The sequence below is a fragment of the Alosa alosa genome, chromosome 10 (genome assembly GCF_017589495.1).
Source record: "Alosa alosa isolate M-15738 ecotype Scorff River chromosome 10, AALO_Geno_1.1, whole genome shotgun sequence".
Taxonomy (NCBI): Eukaryota; Metazoa; Chordata; class Actinopteri; order Clupeiformes; family Clupeidae; genus Alosa; species Alosa alosa.
In genome coordinates, this window is record NC_063198.1 from 22,046,220 (window position 1) to 22,061,779 (window position 15,560).

The 15,560-nt window shown below is 44.5% G+C and overlaps 2 protein-coding genes across 4 annotated transcripts; both read right to left on the reverse strand.

The window, feature by feature from the left end:
* Positions 1 to 1,391: 1,391 nt before the first annotated feature.
* tmcc2 (transmembrane and coiled-coil domain family 2) lies at positions 1,392 to 8,453 on the reverse strand. Its single transcript, XM_048255956.1, has 6 exons — positions 8,048 to 8,453; positions 5,914 to 6,285; positions 4,979 to 5,375; positions 4,663 to 4,870; positions 3,498 to 3,633; positions 1,392 to 3,095 (listed from the first exon to the last, which is right to left on the reverse strand). The coding sequence occupies exons 1-6, from the start codon at positions 8,048 to 8,050 to the stop codon at positions 2,796 to 2,798; spliced, it is 1,416 nt and encodes a 471-aa protein (XP_048111913.1). The 5' UTR covers positions 8,051 to 8,453; the 3' UTR covers positions 1,392 to 2,795.
* A 1,244-nt stretch (positions 8,454 to 9,697) lies between these two features.
* cdkn1a (cyclin-dependent kinase inhibitor 1A) lies at positions 9,698 to 14,807 on the reverse strand. Of its 3 annotated transcripts, none has more exons than XM_048255186.1 (3): positions 14,730 to 14,807; positions 11,375 to 11,852; positions 9,698 to 11,224 (listed from the first exon to the last, which is right to left on the reverse strand). In XM_048255186.1, exons 2-3 carry the CDS (start codon positions 11,841 to 11,843, stop codon positions 11,169 to 11,171), a joined length of 525 nt encoding a protein of 174 aa, XP_048111143.1. In that variant the 5' UTR covers positions 11,844 to 11,852; positions 14,730 to 14,807; the 3' UTR covers positions 9,698 to 11,168. The 3 variants fall into 3 exon arrangements, with proteins under 3 accessions (XP_048111143.1, XP_048111142.1, XP_048111141.1); XM_048255185.1 differs by lacking the exon at positions 14,730 to 14,807 and adding an exon at positions 13,996 to 14,437; XM_048255184.1 differs by lacking the exon at positions 14,730 to 14,807 and adding an exon at positions 12,102 to 12,165.
* Between the last annotated feature and the right edge of the window lie 753 nt (positions 14,808 to 15,560).

The following is a 15,560-nucleotide window of genomic DNA, read 5'->3' on the forward strand; positions in this document are numbered from 1 at the left end:
AATGACTGAATAATAGTAGAGCGATAGCTCTCATATAGCAGAAAGCCCCAAATACAATTTTTACACACTGTATGCTCTATCGCGAAGTGCTTGTGGCTAAGGATTAGGATTAGCTTAATGTATTTTTACATTTGCCGTAGTATTGTCGATGGGTTTAATAACACATTAAGGGGGTCCTTGGCCAGAACCTAGTGGTATTTTGGGGGCCTTGTCGTGGAAAAGTTTGGGAACCCCTGCCATAACATATCGTTTTGTGGAAAAAGTTCAAATAGTGTTAAAAAAAAGGGCTGGTCTTTTCATTGGATGTTTGCACATTTGTAGAGAGGGATGAGAGTTCCATTGGGTTTAATGTTTGGTTTATCCTTTTAAAGAAGATAAAACTGTTTCAGGACACTTGCCAAATGCTATCAGGGAAAACGAACACACCACACAAATCAACACTTTTTTCCCCTTTGCTGAAACTTCATGGCCCACACAGAACAATTCATCTGTTCCCGTCCAGCAAAAAGGGCTTTTAATGCTTTGGAATGATCAACTTCTGGCAGAAGTTTTGTGGCGCATTTGTTTCGCTCCGTCGCCATCTCAACCCATTGGAGCAGAAACGCCTTTCACCCATCAGTCACACACGAGGATTAGGGAAGATGTGAGAGGAGTTCAGTTAACTGTGAGCAATGGTTTAATCCAGGCGATTAAGGAGGGAACATCTAGTGGAACCGAAGCAGAATCTCACAGGCCCTTTAGAGCCTGCAGAAAATTCTCAGCGTTATAAGGTGTCAAAGCGGCCATAATCCTATCTACACACACACCTCTGGAGTCTAGATTACTGGTATAAACAACAACAACAGAAACTAGTTACACTGTTTCAGACAGGCCCATATTTTTTGTGCACTATGTAACTGTTCTGTAATGCTGTGGAGTAACTATTAGGACATGGCTCTTGCAATTGCAATAGGTTGTTTTTTTATAGACAGCACAAGCAGGCCCCTCCTGAAACATACAATAATACCATACAATTAAGGTCAATTTTATTCTTGTTGTGACAGTGTGTGAACGTGTGTGTGTGTGTGTGTGTGTATGTGTTAGAGGGGGGGGGGGGGGGGCACACTGTGTATATACGAAGAATGATATGTAGATGTTCAACTGCACTCTTACTCTAGGTCACACTAGGGAAAGATTCCTGACATGTATTAAGCATAGTCCTAGACTAACAGAGAACTTCAATGAGGATATCCACTTAAAATGTTTTTGTGTCAAATTTAGGTGTCATTTTGCAGTGTGTATAACATTCAAAGGCACAGGTCTGACCAGCAGGTGTCACTAAGTCACATGTGTGGCAAACTATCCAGCACTTGCCAAGTGACGAAAGCACACAGTTGTGAAAGAAAGGCATGTCAGTCCTATGTCAAATCTTTTATTAAGAATCCAAGAGAGCTGTGATGGATCTATGGTAGCAAACTGGATAGAAAGGAGTAATGATGAAACATGCCAGTGAATCTGATATCATATAGATTCTATGATGCACTACCACTGTGGTTATAAAGACGGTTTGATGGTCTGGCTGCGTTATGGAATTATGGTTAATTGCTGTAGAGATAAATCTCAGCTGTTCTTTCTCAGGTCTGTCAATATTTCATCATATGTCATAAATAAAAAAAAGCACACCCTTTTTTCATCCTTTTCAAGCGAAACCAAAATACTTGAACAATATGCTAAAAGGCCAAAAAGACACAAAAAGCATGATATGAAAACATTCAAAGACAATAGAATTTCATTCATATAAATTCACCAGGAGAACTAAATGTAATTTCAATGAGCCCCAAGCATGTCTGACAACTTTGGAATGTTTTTACCCCTCCTGTCATAGCAAGCTATGGTCATGTCTCCTTGCAAAATACATGAATGCCAGAGTGCAGGCATGCATAAGCACATTCTCAGATATTCAGCACATAAGCTGATAGCTTAATATCACACAAGGCCATTGCCACATCCTCAATGCATCTTCTGATTATCTTTCACCCTGTAAGGGTTACCTCAAACAAAATAAGAAAAGAAAAATAAATCCCACTTGGTTTAGAGCAGAGACTAAAGACACACAACAATGGATGAAGAAAAGAAAAAAATCTAATTTAAAAGGCTATAAAATTCACATTGGGGCCCATGATGTTCAATCACTGCCAGTCGTAAAGTCTATACAAAGATGATGGAAGGGGCGGTAGGATAACCAAACCAGAGCTGTGTCCATCACCCCCCATCTCCTCTGTCTTTGTCTTTCTCAGATGTCTTCAGAAGGGCTGCCATTCTTTCTTCCAGCCTTATCAGTCACGCCTCAGTCATCGTTGGCCATTAGTTCTCATTAGTCAGCCTTCGCATGCAAGTCGGGCAGTTCACAGCGAGCTCACAGCCACCCAGCTCGCGAAGCTCGTGGATTTCAGCATCAAATCCCCCCAATTGTCACAGCTTTTCTTTTTTTGTGAACAGGATGACGTGCCGCTCGATAAAAACGGCGACCTCGTGCCGGGAAAAGTGCAAATCGTTCATTAGAAAAAAAAGCACACAACTTCTATCTCCTGATGGTAGTCATGCAGCAGATTTAGTCGTGTCTCAAGTAGGTCTGTGCTTCATCATCAGATCCGTTTCTCCCTCCGAGCCAGTTAATGGGGAGGAGAGGGAGTGCTGGGTGATGGAATCAGAGGACCAAAAAGAGAGAGGGAAGGAAGGAAGGAAGGAGTGAGTGAAATAAAGAGGTGAGGTGGAGAAAAAGAGGAGGAAGAAGAGGGGTGTAGGGGGGGGCAAGCTCAGCTGGGGAGCAACCAGAGCTCGAGGAAGTCCCAGTGCTTCCAGAGGGTGAAGAGGAAGAGGGCGAGGAACACAGTGGAGGCGACGCGGGTGCGGGTCTTCATGAGCGGCGTGATGAAGTTGGCCATGGTGGAGACGAAGACCAGCAGCACGGCCATCAGGGCCAGGATGACGTTGATAAGCTTGCCCAGGAGGGCGCGCGCGTTGGCGTTCTCCACCCCCTCCAGCTGCACCACCTGCTGCTGCTGCTGCTGCAGCTCCAGTTTGGTGATGCGGGTCAGACAGGACTCCACAGCCTCCTGTACAGGTCAACATACACACACACACACACACACACACACACACACACACACACACACACACACACGCAATGTGAACATTAACATGTGCACGTGGACACAGAAATGCATGTGCAACTCATTAACATGCGCATGTGGACACTAAACATACAAAGACAAATACAATGTACCCAAACCTGTGCACACTTGATGTTGGACAAGCACACACATTCAGTTATACATACATGTACTATGTTTACTTTACCCTTGTATGTGTACATGAAATACAAAACCCCATGACTGGAAGACTTTCCTCTGTTTACAAGCTCTTCAAAAAGACACAGGTCTTTACAAGCATTGCTTGTAAACCTCACTACAGATTCCTTGCGTGTCTCACACATAAACTATGGAGATATTGCTGACCTGGATGTCTCTGGCTCTCTCGTAGGACTGGTAGGCCACCTTCTCCTCCATGCTGACCAGTTCTTGTTTCAGGTTGGTCATTTCGTTCTGATGGAGTTCAGTCAGATCGTTCAGCTGCTCCTCGAGCCGCTCATACCTATAAACACACGTCCATTAATAATCTCCCTCCCCAACTGTAGAAGCATTTAACATGTTCTAACATCTTTGGTATATGTATCAGCTTCTTCCATGTGTATTTCATTTATTTCTGTACCATTTGTCTTAATGCTAAATCCAATAAGAAAACCAACATGGCCATCTATCATCTCTGAATGAAACGCCATCTGCCCAAGATAAGGATGATTTTAGATTGAAAAAAAGAGGAAAGTAATAATCCTCTCCAGTATTTAGTGCCAACCACCAGGATTCGCCATTGAGCAAAGGTTCATGAATTAGAGTAGTCAAATGAAATGATACTAATCAAACTAATACATCATCTAGCTCAGGGTATGGCTGGAACAAACATTCATTAAGCTGCCATGCTGTTGTTCATTACCAACCCAAGTCCCATCTGGATGTATTCCTGTCTGTTTCAGTGCATGTCTAACTATACAAATCCTGTATGCCACTCTGTTACGCTACACAGTTTTCTGTGGCTCTATGTCCCTGTATTTTTCCATCAGTATGTCTGCGTTTCACTGTTTGCCTCACTGTGTCATTAAATCTTTTTCATTTCTTTTTCAACATCTTTCAACATGTCTGTTGATCTGTTTCTATCAGTTACATATACTATAGGTCAACCTGTGTCCTGGCCTGTAGCTCTCCGTTTGTCCTTGTTGTAACTATCTACTTGCATCACTGCATACCTCCCCTGTACGTCTCCCTCTCAACTTTCCATGTGTGTCTCTGGGTCCTTCTCAATACGTCTCCCAGTCTCTTCACTGCATTCACTCACTCTGTGTCTGTCTCCCTGTCGGTTCTGCCACTGTGTTTGCCTACCTTTGACTTTACCTCTCTTTCTTTGTGTGTCCAGACCAGACAGACTATCTCTTTTCCTTTCATCTGACTGCTTTAACATTTCTCGTAGCTAGTCTATTTCTACCAGTGTGATTGTGTTGGTGTGTGTGTGTGTGTGTGTGTGTGTGTGTGTGTGTGGGTGTGTATCCATCCATGTGTATGCCTGTACCTGTATCTCTCCTCCTGCAGGCACTGGGTCATGTAAGAGTAGTCGCTCTGCAGCTGTCCCTTCATGTCCTCTATGGCATCCTCCATGTGGGCCTGGCTGGACTTGATCTCCTGGAGCCCCTCCAGCAGGGCATCCCACGAGCTGTGCACATGGTGGTGGTGGTGGTGGTGTCCGTCCAGACGGGGGCTGCCCAAAATGGCCGCCCCACCTCCACCACCACCACCGCCACCACCGCCACCCCCACCGCCACCACCACCGCCACCACCACCACCACCTCCACCGCCACCTCCACCTCCACCTCCACCTCCACCTCCACCACCACAACCCCCACCTCCACCCCCCCCAGAGTTGCTGCCGGCACCTGAGCCGGAGGTGGCGCTGGAGCACTCGTCGTCGCTGCCGTACTTGGGGCTGGAGACGAGCGTGGCGCTGCCACTGAGCGCCCGTGGCGTCTCCTGCCCGTGGCCATCTTCCAGCGGGTCTTTGAGCTGGGCGATGTTGTCGGCGCTGCCGAACTTGTTGCGGATAAGGCTGGCGAACTCGCGCGGCTTGGAGACCACGGCTGTGTGCGTGAACGCCGACACGCCGCCCTTCATACCCTCTACCATGCCGCCGCCGAAGCCGCTGATGCCCGCGCGCATGTTGGCGCCCACGTCCTTCAGGCCCTGCTGCATATCCCGCAGGACATCCTTGGGCTGACGCCCTGGACCGTTCTAGACAGGACGGAGAGAGCAAGAGAGTAAAAGGGAAGTGGGGAAGAGAAAATAAAGACAGAGAGAGAGAGAGAGAGGAAGACAAGGAGGAGAAAGAAAGAGGACAGAACAGAGGCATAGAACAGGAAAAAGAAGAAAATAAGAGAAAAGGGGGGAATAAGAGGAGAGCAGAAAAGCAGAGAGCTGGGGACAAGTTAAAACATATGTAACGTATGGGTGACTGAAAGATCAGGTGCTGTGCTGATGTTCCACCTCATCCAACAGCAGCAATCCAGTTTATGTTTACACCTGGGCAGTCTGTTTGGTGTGTATTCAGCCCATGGTGCAATAAACACCTGGGCAGTCTGTTTGGTGTGTATCTACCCCATAGAACAATGACTGCCACTTTCAAATTACAACAGGCCAACCATCCACATCCAGTAAATTGTGCAATATCCAATATCCACCTGGTTCACCACCTCTGTCGTTCTACCCATCTCTCTCTAATGTGTTTATGTGTCTCTCTACATTTTAACCACACAAACACACACACACACACCTGTTCAATCTCCTTAAGTTTCTTGTGGTAGTGCTCCAATTTCTTGTGCAAGTGTGCAATGGTCTGCGCCGACTTCTGGTTCTTCTTCTCAAACACCTGCTTGATGCGTGCCCCTTGCTGCTTATCGGCGTTGTGCGCCAGCTTCAGGTACTCGGCCACGTTCTCGTCGCGCGCCTCCTGCTCCACCCGGATCTGCTCGGTGATCTTGAGGATCTTCTGCTGCAGGTGCTCCAGGGCGGCGCGCGTCCGCTGCATCTCAGCGGCCTCCAAGCCCGCAACCGCGGCCGCCGCGTCCACGCTGATGTTGCCATCCGAACCCCCGTGGCTGGTGGAGGGCGGCAGGCCCAGCGTGGACACCTCACTCTTATCCAGCTGTGCACGGAGGGAGAAGGGCAAAGAGGAAAAGGTGGAAAGGTAGAGAGGTGTGAGAGAAGAGAGATAATGAATAACAGAGGAGGGAAAAGAAAGTGGCCAATGTGAAAGGAAAGGAAGAACAGGGAGGAGAGAACAAAAGGGATGTTTGCTTTCAGCCAGAAAAGATCCTGATCGAACACTGAAACTAAATGAAAAAAGAAAGGATGAACTGCAGATTATAAATCACGATGAGAGAACAGTTCAGTGTGTTTCCAGTGCACTTGGAGATTCAACTGTGCGCACATTATAACACACCCTCCGTCGCCCCACAGCTCTTTGTGGGCACTTATTTGTTTGAATTGGCCTTAAATTCTATTTGCGTGTATGTGTGTGAATGAAGGACTAAACTAGCCATTATAAGCTGCAGCGTTTCATAAGGGAAATAAATAAATAACCAAATATGAACTAAATAAATAAATAATTCCACTGCACTGTAAGCAAAATATGGAACATCTGTCCAGGCAAATCTCCCAGTAGCAGCTTGATGAATCAAGGGCATGCTTGCATCAAAGCAACTTAACAGTAGCATGCCTTTATATCAAATTATTGCTTTGGCCTAATAATGGTGATGACAAGGAAAAAGCAGATTTTGCATACTCCATTCCTTGTCTAATGTACAGGATACAATAGGCTAAATAAGAGAGTGCATCAGACAAAAAGATATTGTAAACATGACATGAGTTCATAAAACCTCCTAGTCATAGTCCCAGTCAGTTTGACAGCGTCTGAGCTGCCTTTCCACTGTGAATCAGCTAGGAGAAAATTACACTGGAGCTCAGCGAGGTTAATAATAGTCTGCACGCGGTAGGCTGTGCCAGTTTTGAGTTTGAATATTTGCTCCCCACAGAAAAGAAGGGGGGACTCGTCACGGGGTTAATCATTATGCCCTGTTGCTGTGACTGACCTCTCAACCCCGTTATCTCGTCATCCATGGCAAGCCACCAGACAAAAGGGAAAGGGAAAGGAAAAATATAAAAGCCTGCAGGAAATGTAGGGTAACTGAGGCCATTCTGTGGGCTTGGATCGGACGACACCATCTCACACGTTCACACAGCTGCCCTACTTCAACTGGCATAAAGCCGGCGTGCTTCTGATGGCGTTTTATTTTTTATTTTCCTGCGATCCGAGAGATACACGAGCTTCACGGGTGCTCTCCGCAATGATCTCAACAGCCGGTCACCCGATGACATTTTTAGAAAGTAGGTTACGCCAGAAAGCCACACGGCAAATGAGTGGATTTAACCGCAAAAAGCAGGGAGGATAAAATCCATGTCAACGTGTATAGCAGCCAGGGTACTTGCATCTATTCGATATCCCTCGAACACTTAAGATAAGGATTTTACACAGAGACCGGGCTAAGATGCGGAGATTATTCGAGCAGTAAACACAGCCTTGCACAACACATACATCTACATGCACAAAACACACCATGGCAACCATGGTTGTTTTAAACCCAGGGATGAGCGAAAATGACCAAATGACAAGCTCTTAGAGGCCAAACGTAAGATGCCTGTGATGATGACTGCACACAGATGTGGCGCTGACTTAAACGTATGTGAAGACATGCACTGCAGCATGGCAGAAAACTGGATGATGATGTTGCATGACGGAGCAATGGATGGTTACAAAATGACAAAACAAACAAAAATAGTGATGTAAAAGAAGGCATACATATCAACCAAAAAGCATGGTGATTATAATATCAATTTGGGAACATTACCATACTGTTTAATCCAGGACTGGCAGTGCCACTGCAGCTCTGTATAGGAGGCCCATCCTTCTCTCTGTTACCTTCCACACCCCACCCCCTCTCTCTCTCAGTCACAACAGACTCACTCCCCTCCCCAAAACCCCCTCTCTGCTTCACGCTCTCTCTGTCTCCCCGCTGTCTGACTACAGCTCTATCCGTGCCTCGTGTGCCATTGTTTAGCGCTCAAGCGACTGTGCTCTCTTCCACAGCCACCCATCTCACAGTAAATTTCAGCCTCCCTCTCTCCTTCTTCCTATGTATTTTACTGTACGTTATTTGTCTGTACTTGTGTCCTCAGCTCTGTGACCACCCTATCTGAGAGAGCACTACGCTAGCGGTCCTGCTCTGTCACAGGACTAGCTGCTGCTGAGGCACACATGAGAGAGCCAGGGAGAGGGGGTTAGATGGAGGGAGGGGGAGCTTAGCGCACGCGTGCAGGTGCCCCTCTGAGCTCAAGCTGGATAAACAGAGGGAGGGGGAGGGGAGCAAGAGAGAGGGAAGGCAGCAGGGCATGCGTCAGTGCCATTATGGTCCACTCGTCCGCTCTACAACTCTGGCCCCTCGTTCGCACGCCTCACAGCCCTTTTTGAGATGGCTGAAGGGCTCCTCTTTTTGCCGATGTCGCATGCACAGAGCGGCAGTGGCGCGAGAGAACGCGCTAGATTCCTGTCTCAGATCCGACTAGAGCAGTGCGTTATCAGCAACTGTCACCGGTAGATCTTCGCTTCCTTTTAAAATATTCACCAGGTTCGTCACAGCAAGCGCCCCACCCACCCCTTTCATGGTGGGCATCTGACACACACACACACACTGCTGAGTTCTGAGAGGTTCTAACTCAGTCTGCTGAATCCAGATTTCCTGAATGTGGTTCAATTCTGCTGATTGGTTCTGTTTCTGGTGTAGCTACCAGAAACGGTTCTACACAGTGTTCAGTTGAGTATCACTGGACTAAACACTCACTTCTGCTGAACCAGACAAATTCCACCTAATAGTATTTGGTTCTGATAGTTCCTTTCTAAAACCACTGGATGACATTCATGTCTGCCTGTGTAGGGAGTGTAAGTTCCATTTGACTAGACTCCAACAGGTCATTTGGCTAGATTCCCTTTGGCAAAGGTTCTTCCCCACTAATGAGTAGTGCTAGCGAAGCGGGGCGTGCTGATTGCAACAACTAATCTGAGACTCTACAGTCTCCCCCCAAGAGAGACAGCAGGGAGAATGACTGTGTGGATGTAAGGATGTAAACAAGAGAACTGGTCAAGGTGGGGGCAGAGGGGGGTTACTGTCGTCATCTTCCTAGCAACCTGCTTGACAACAAGTAGGTCACAGAGCCTGGCACCTGAGTGAATACTTGCTGCTAGTGATGCTGATGAGGCATACTAGTTATGCATACTATTTGTCTATAGAAGTTGGGAAAGCACAATCAGTTTAAATCATGGCCATGGATGGTTTTATCTCTACAAATGTGTTAAATGGAGTTCATATAGAGGAAAATAATGGGTAAAGTAGACATAGCTATAAAGCATTACCATCAAGGTTAATACACCACAATAAAACAGACCACTAAAATAATAACGAAAATGAGTCAGACATACAGTACATATAATTTTATTTCCATCTCATAATTAAGTGAAAACATGTCAAGAACACAACATGACTTATATAACAATAAATATGTACATTTATATATATATATATATATATATATATATATATATATACCATATATTTACACATTGAAGAAGATGGGCCCTGTGCACTTGAAGAAACAGATTACGGTGAGTGCAATTTCTGGGGTACTGCAGACTGATATTGAACAAGGCATTTTAATCAGGGTGGTGCATATTACTCAAAGCCGTTTCATTTCTTGGTGTCTATCTGAATGCCTTGATGCTGCCTGTCTCCCCTATTGTCACCAATAGCAGCAAGAAGAAAAAAAATCTAAATAAATAAATTATAAGATAAACTTTTTTCCCCATCGTGAGGGAGCTTGCAAAAAATATATATTGCACTGTGAATTAAATAAAAAGTACATTAGTATGTGGAAATAGCTTACTTGATATATCGAGGTCTAATGTATTTCTCCAAAGAGACTCCTTCAAAGGCCAAACAATTGCTTAATAGACTTGTGCTACTTAATTTTAGTTACAATAGTATATGTCTGCAGTACTGCAAAAGTTGTGCTAAAGCTTCGGGCGGTTGAGAGGAAAACATGGAAGTTAAAATGCAAAAAAATAAAATACACAAAGATGTCTAGAACAGAACAGATCTTTCTTTCATCCTCCTTCAACACATGCTCCAAACCTTTGCATATGATTTGTTAGCAGACTATCAATAATGAAGGTATAACAGTGCATTTTCCACTGGATAAGCCTTCCAGTTTACAGTTTCCTACTATTACATGTTAGGTTGTGAACCTGATTACCCCCACCCCCAAATAATTTCCTATTAAACATAAATGACAGGAAAGGCTCCTTAGTGCTACTGCAACTGTAAAAAAGGAACAAAAATGAGCACCTTTGGAGAACTTCTCTGAATACTGCAGTGTTTTGAGTTTACCTCACTGGCACTGCTCCTCTGCTATACTTTGCCACCACTCATCTATGATGGAATAGGTGTACCTACACTACGAGCAGTCAACAAAGGCCCTCACAATTATCCCACTCAGAACGGTCACGGAGTGTAAGTGATTCAGTCCAGTTCAAGTTTACATAAAGCATAGAACCAGTAGCAAAGTTCACGTTGGTCCATGGTGTAGCAGAGTCAGACATGTTTCTGGACCACCCTCCCAATAAGAGGCTACAGTGATTTTACAAGACCACACCTCCACCTTTAAATAGCAACAGCACCCCCCACTATGAGGTTTTCATAAATGGGTGATGGGGGTTCTCGTGGGATTGACAGCCATGATTTGTAGAAGAGTCTCCCAGAGGAGATGACAAAGGATACCTCTGAGGTGTTTGTTTCTATGTACAAGTCTTTAGGTAGGCTTTGTATGTGCAGTGCCTGTGTTGGGTTTTAAGTTCCTGAGAGAAGTAGTGAGTTTTGCTGCTTGCAAATGAGGCTTCCTTGGTCACTACCAGTTGTCCAATCACTGGCCTGATTTTCTGGGCGTGCCCACTACCCTTCTCTTTGCCTGGTAGAAATCTGGAATCAAACCAGAGGTAGAAGACATTCAATAACATGGACATAAATAGGCAATAACAGAATAAGCTCACTGAAGATGAGACAATAGAAAAAAAATCTTAAACAAAAAACACTTCAAGAAATACTAGCACAAAGACAAAAAACACACACCTGTAATATTAGATTGTTTCCTCTTCAGTTTGTTGCTACTGGCATCGTTCTTCACTGGGGTTCTTTCCAGGATTTTCCGGTTGTTTGGGTGTCTCTCCGGTGTCCCAGGAACATTTTCCTTACTGCTCTGCGATGTGCTGGGCATGGTCTCTGCTGATGCCGACTCCATGGATACTCCGGCCTCCAAGGATGTGGATAATGCTGAGAAGTCGGTGACATTGCTGCGCTTAGAGGAGCGGTACACCAGGGGAACCTTCGCCCCAGAAACACCCTCCCACAGGAAGTCGGCGTTGTCCAGGGGCTCCTCGGTGAGGAAATTGAAGCCCCAGCGCCGTGATGCCTCCTCTAGGTCCCGCTTCAGCGCTGTGTGGTAGTCCTGCTGCAGCTGGTTACGGTCCACTGGCCCAAACAGGTTCCGTCTGGCTGACCCGTTTCCCAGAGACCTCAGAACACGCTTGTGGAAGGACATGGTTCTACACTGTGAAGAGAAGAGAGAATAAGTGTGATTAACAATATTCTACATAGTCATATGTTCCCTGGGACTACCGTGCCATCAAATTCAGAACCTCTCTTTAATTCTACATGACCCTTTGAAAACACTGTTTTATCAAGTCATCTAAACCTTTCACATAAAAAAACCATCATGTTTAGAAAATCCAAACCATATCAATAACATGCCCTGAAAGATATACAGTTTTAAATGCTTTTTTCCCCCATCTGAACTCACCATGATTGCACCTTGGCTGCTTCACTGCTGGTTTGTTGAAACTGAACTCAACTCAGACAGCACAAGGCTTTTTAAACTCTGATCAGTCTACTGCTGACTCATGAAGGTCCAACCCTCTACAGGCAGGTCTTGTCTGGTACATGCCTGGGCAAAACTCCTAGCTACTTGCAAGGGCAAGTCTAACCAAACAGCGGTTGTAGCCAACTACAACCTCTAGGGGGTGATAGAAACACACTGTTGGGAGAAAACGGTACTACATATAGAGACTGTACTGTACCTCAACAGTTTTCTAACCATCTCAGAAAACTGCTGGGCCCTGCTAGGGATTCCTTCACTTAATTTCTCTCAAGTATGTGGTATTTCACAATATAGAACACAAGGTATTTCTTTGTAAATATACTTCCCTTTTCCAATTGCCAAAGTTCTACTTCTCAAAAAATCCTGAAAAGGCTGTAGGCCTAATCATAATTTAAAATCTGTGCTGGATACATCTACAATCTTAATCTTTTCACAATTTCATCATGTAGCTGTATATATGTCATTTTAAGGCAAATCCTTGCCCATTCCTCTTTCAGCACTATTTCCTGGTTTCAAATCAAAGGTCCAAAGGGAAACCACCAGCTGGGTAACTTCAGGAAAATTACACACAGTGTGGGTCAGACAGGGGAAGTTGGAGGTGGGGACAGGGGCTTGAGAAGCCTCTCTCTACTCTTCCCTTCAGCAGTGTATTTTTCGTTTTCAATACAAACTCAAAGATCAATTTACCACCAGACAACTTCCTCCTCACAAAATTGTTCGAACTTCTGCTGTCTGAGTCATCAGAAATCCCCCAAGCAAATGACTTGGCTATGAATGGGTTTCATTGAACAGGTTCTCATGAAGTTGGGGTTTTTCGAGTAAACTGGGAGTGGCTCAATCTGATGTCATTTAGACATGTCTGAGAGACTGACGCCTTTGACTGCCTCTCATACCAAATTAAAATGAAAATCTGTTAGACAAATCATGACAGATTTTAAAACACACAGCCTAAATAAATCCCATAATAGTAGGCCAATGATTAAATAGTTCTACATGACACTATGCTAGACATTGTTACACTATGCTAGACACTGGGTTCTGTTAAGGTCGGTTCACATTTGTTTTTGTTTCCTAAACGACGCATACCAATATTAGGCTGATGATCCAAATGTGGAATATTTTTTTATAATTTGGTTTAAAATTCAAAAAGGTTATCAATATGGAAATGGCGAGCATCGCAGTGACATCTCGTTACCAGTAAGGATCTTCAGGTTTCTGATAGAGGACTGAAAAAGATGACTGACGTCAAACAAGGTGGGGGGAAAATCAAATGTCATGGCGGGAGAGGGAAGTACTGTCTGATTGGTGTAAGGGATATATGACATACCTCAGACCGCTGCCCACTATTTTACTCCACGTGAATCTGTAACTCGTGTGACTGGTAAAGTTCACTACGAGGTTGTCTCAAGTGTTTTTTTGCCCCTTGAAACGGCGATTGTACAAACTATCTAACTAACAGTCTATGGTACAAATACGGTCAGAGTTTCACGGTCAGAGTTCTAAAAAAACACAGACAATCCAACACAAGCCAAATTATCTAGGCCTACCTATTTTTAAATGGTAGATTTAAGCCTATATGTGTTAGTTCTTGTAAAGGCTAGTCCATGTATCCTACATAAAATAAGTAGGCCAGGTACGTTTGTAACAATTCACAGACTAGCTTGAATGATATGCAACAGTGTAGCCTAATAACGTTATGTAGCATAAATACAGCTATTTTCTATTACATGTCTAGAAGTATTTTAATTGATATGCTACCAAGAACTTGAAAAAGGCTGAAAAGACAAGACTTAAAGGAAAATAACATTCCACTTACAGATCAGTGTTATCCTCCAATAGATGATGATATTTCTTGTAGCCTAGGATAGCCTTTATGGCTTCACTTAGAGCTAATTAATCGAAACTGATTGACTGACTAAAACAACAGAGATTGAAAGTCCTATTGAAATATATCCACTCAAATCCCAAATTAGCCTACAAATGCAAAATCGTCAAGGGGTGTTCGAGACGAATTAGCTATCCTTTCAGCGGAGTCCAGGTATGTCGTGTCTAATGTCAAACTGTTCACGCTGCAGAGGGAAGAGACATTTTTATGAACTTCGGTGGGCGTGGGTCTTCTCTCGTGGACGGGCGGAGCGAGACTGCCTGGGTCTTCTCTCGTGGACGGGCGGAGCGAGATTGTCAGAACACGTGGATCACGGGTATCACGGACCACGGTAAACACTCGTGGACACGTGAATGTAGCCTACTATCCTCTCCCATTCTTCCGGGTTGAGGAAATACCTCTGCAGTCCACTTCCACTGGCTCTCTGTGGAACTAATTATGAGGCATTCTTGTGTCACACCCACGCACAGACAACCAGATCTAGCCTATTTACAGAAACGTTTCCCTGCCATGAAGTCTAAATGGCTAGGCTAGCCTAACCCTCTGTGAGGATTAGTTGGCACCGCATAGGCTATTATTGCTCCCACTGCACAGTCTAACCTAATTTTCTAAACAAAATGTCTGTTCTGTTCAGTCACAAATTGTGTTTGACCTCATTAACTAACCTGTTTGAGATTAGCCTAATCCTGATGCGGGTTTGACACGTTTTCATGAAGAAGACAAAGCCTAAAATAAATAAATGAATGATTTCAAATATAAACCATCTCAAAATAACAGCAGGCTACAAAAAAAAGTCGTTTTTGCTGGGACAACCCAGAGAGCACGTATCGAGATCCGCGCGAAAATTTGAGTATAGCCAGAGAATGTCTAATAGGAAGACGGGCTCTGGTATAGCTCCGCCCAGTCCACGTGTTGCTAAAGTCAGGTTTGTTTATGTATGTCAGCCAAAACTCTGTCAGCTCCTGCACCCGTTGAGCTTCGGCCTCTTTCTCTCTTGGCTGCAGTTCAAGTCCCTACTGCATTGCATTGACAGTGGCACATGTCTTTCTAAAGAAGCTGTCGAGTAAACAGCATCCGTAACGCAGGTTGAAGGGCTATAATGACGGTATCAAAGTGGGATAACTCATTTGTGTGGTGTTGCAGGAGTTTAACAACCTCCGTTCTGATCACTGCAAAATGGCCTTTTTGTTCTTTGGCTATAAAGAAATGCAAATAAGATTCAAGAAGCTTATTGTCAATCCTACATTTCCATGTAGAAGCGAAATATATAGCCTAGGCTAGCCTACTTAGGTTGATTAAACAAAGAAAAATAAAGTTTGAAAATAGATCAGTTGTTTAGGCTATTTTAGCTATTTAAAAAATGGTCTTGACAAACTGGTTAGCCTAGTGCCCCTTACAAAAAATACGAATTATTGGATTATAGTGATGTTTCAAGGTAATTGTTTCACCTTATAGTAGCCTAGCCTATCAAAGATGTATTTGATCTTGAATGAATG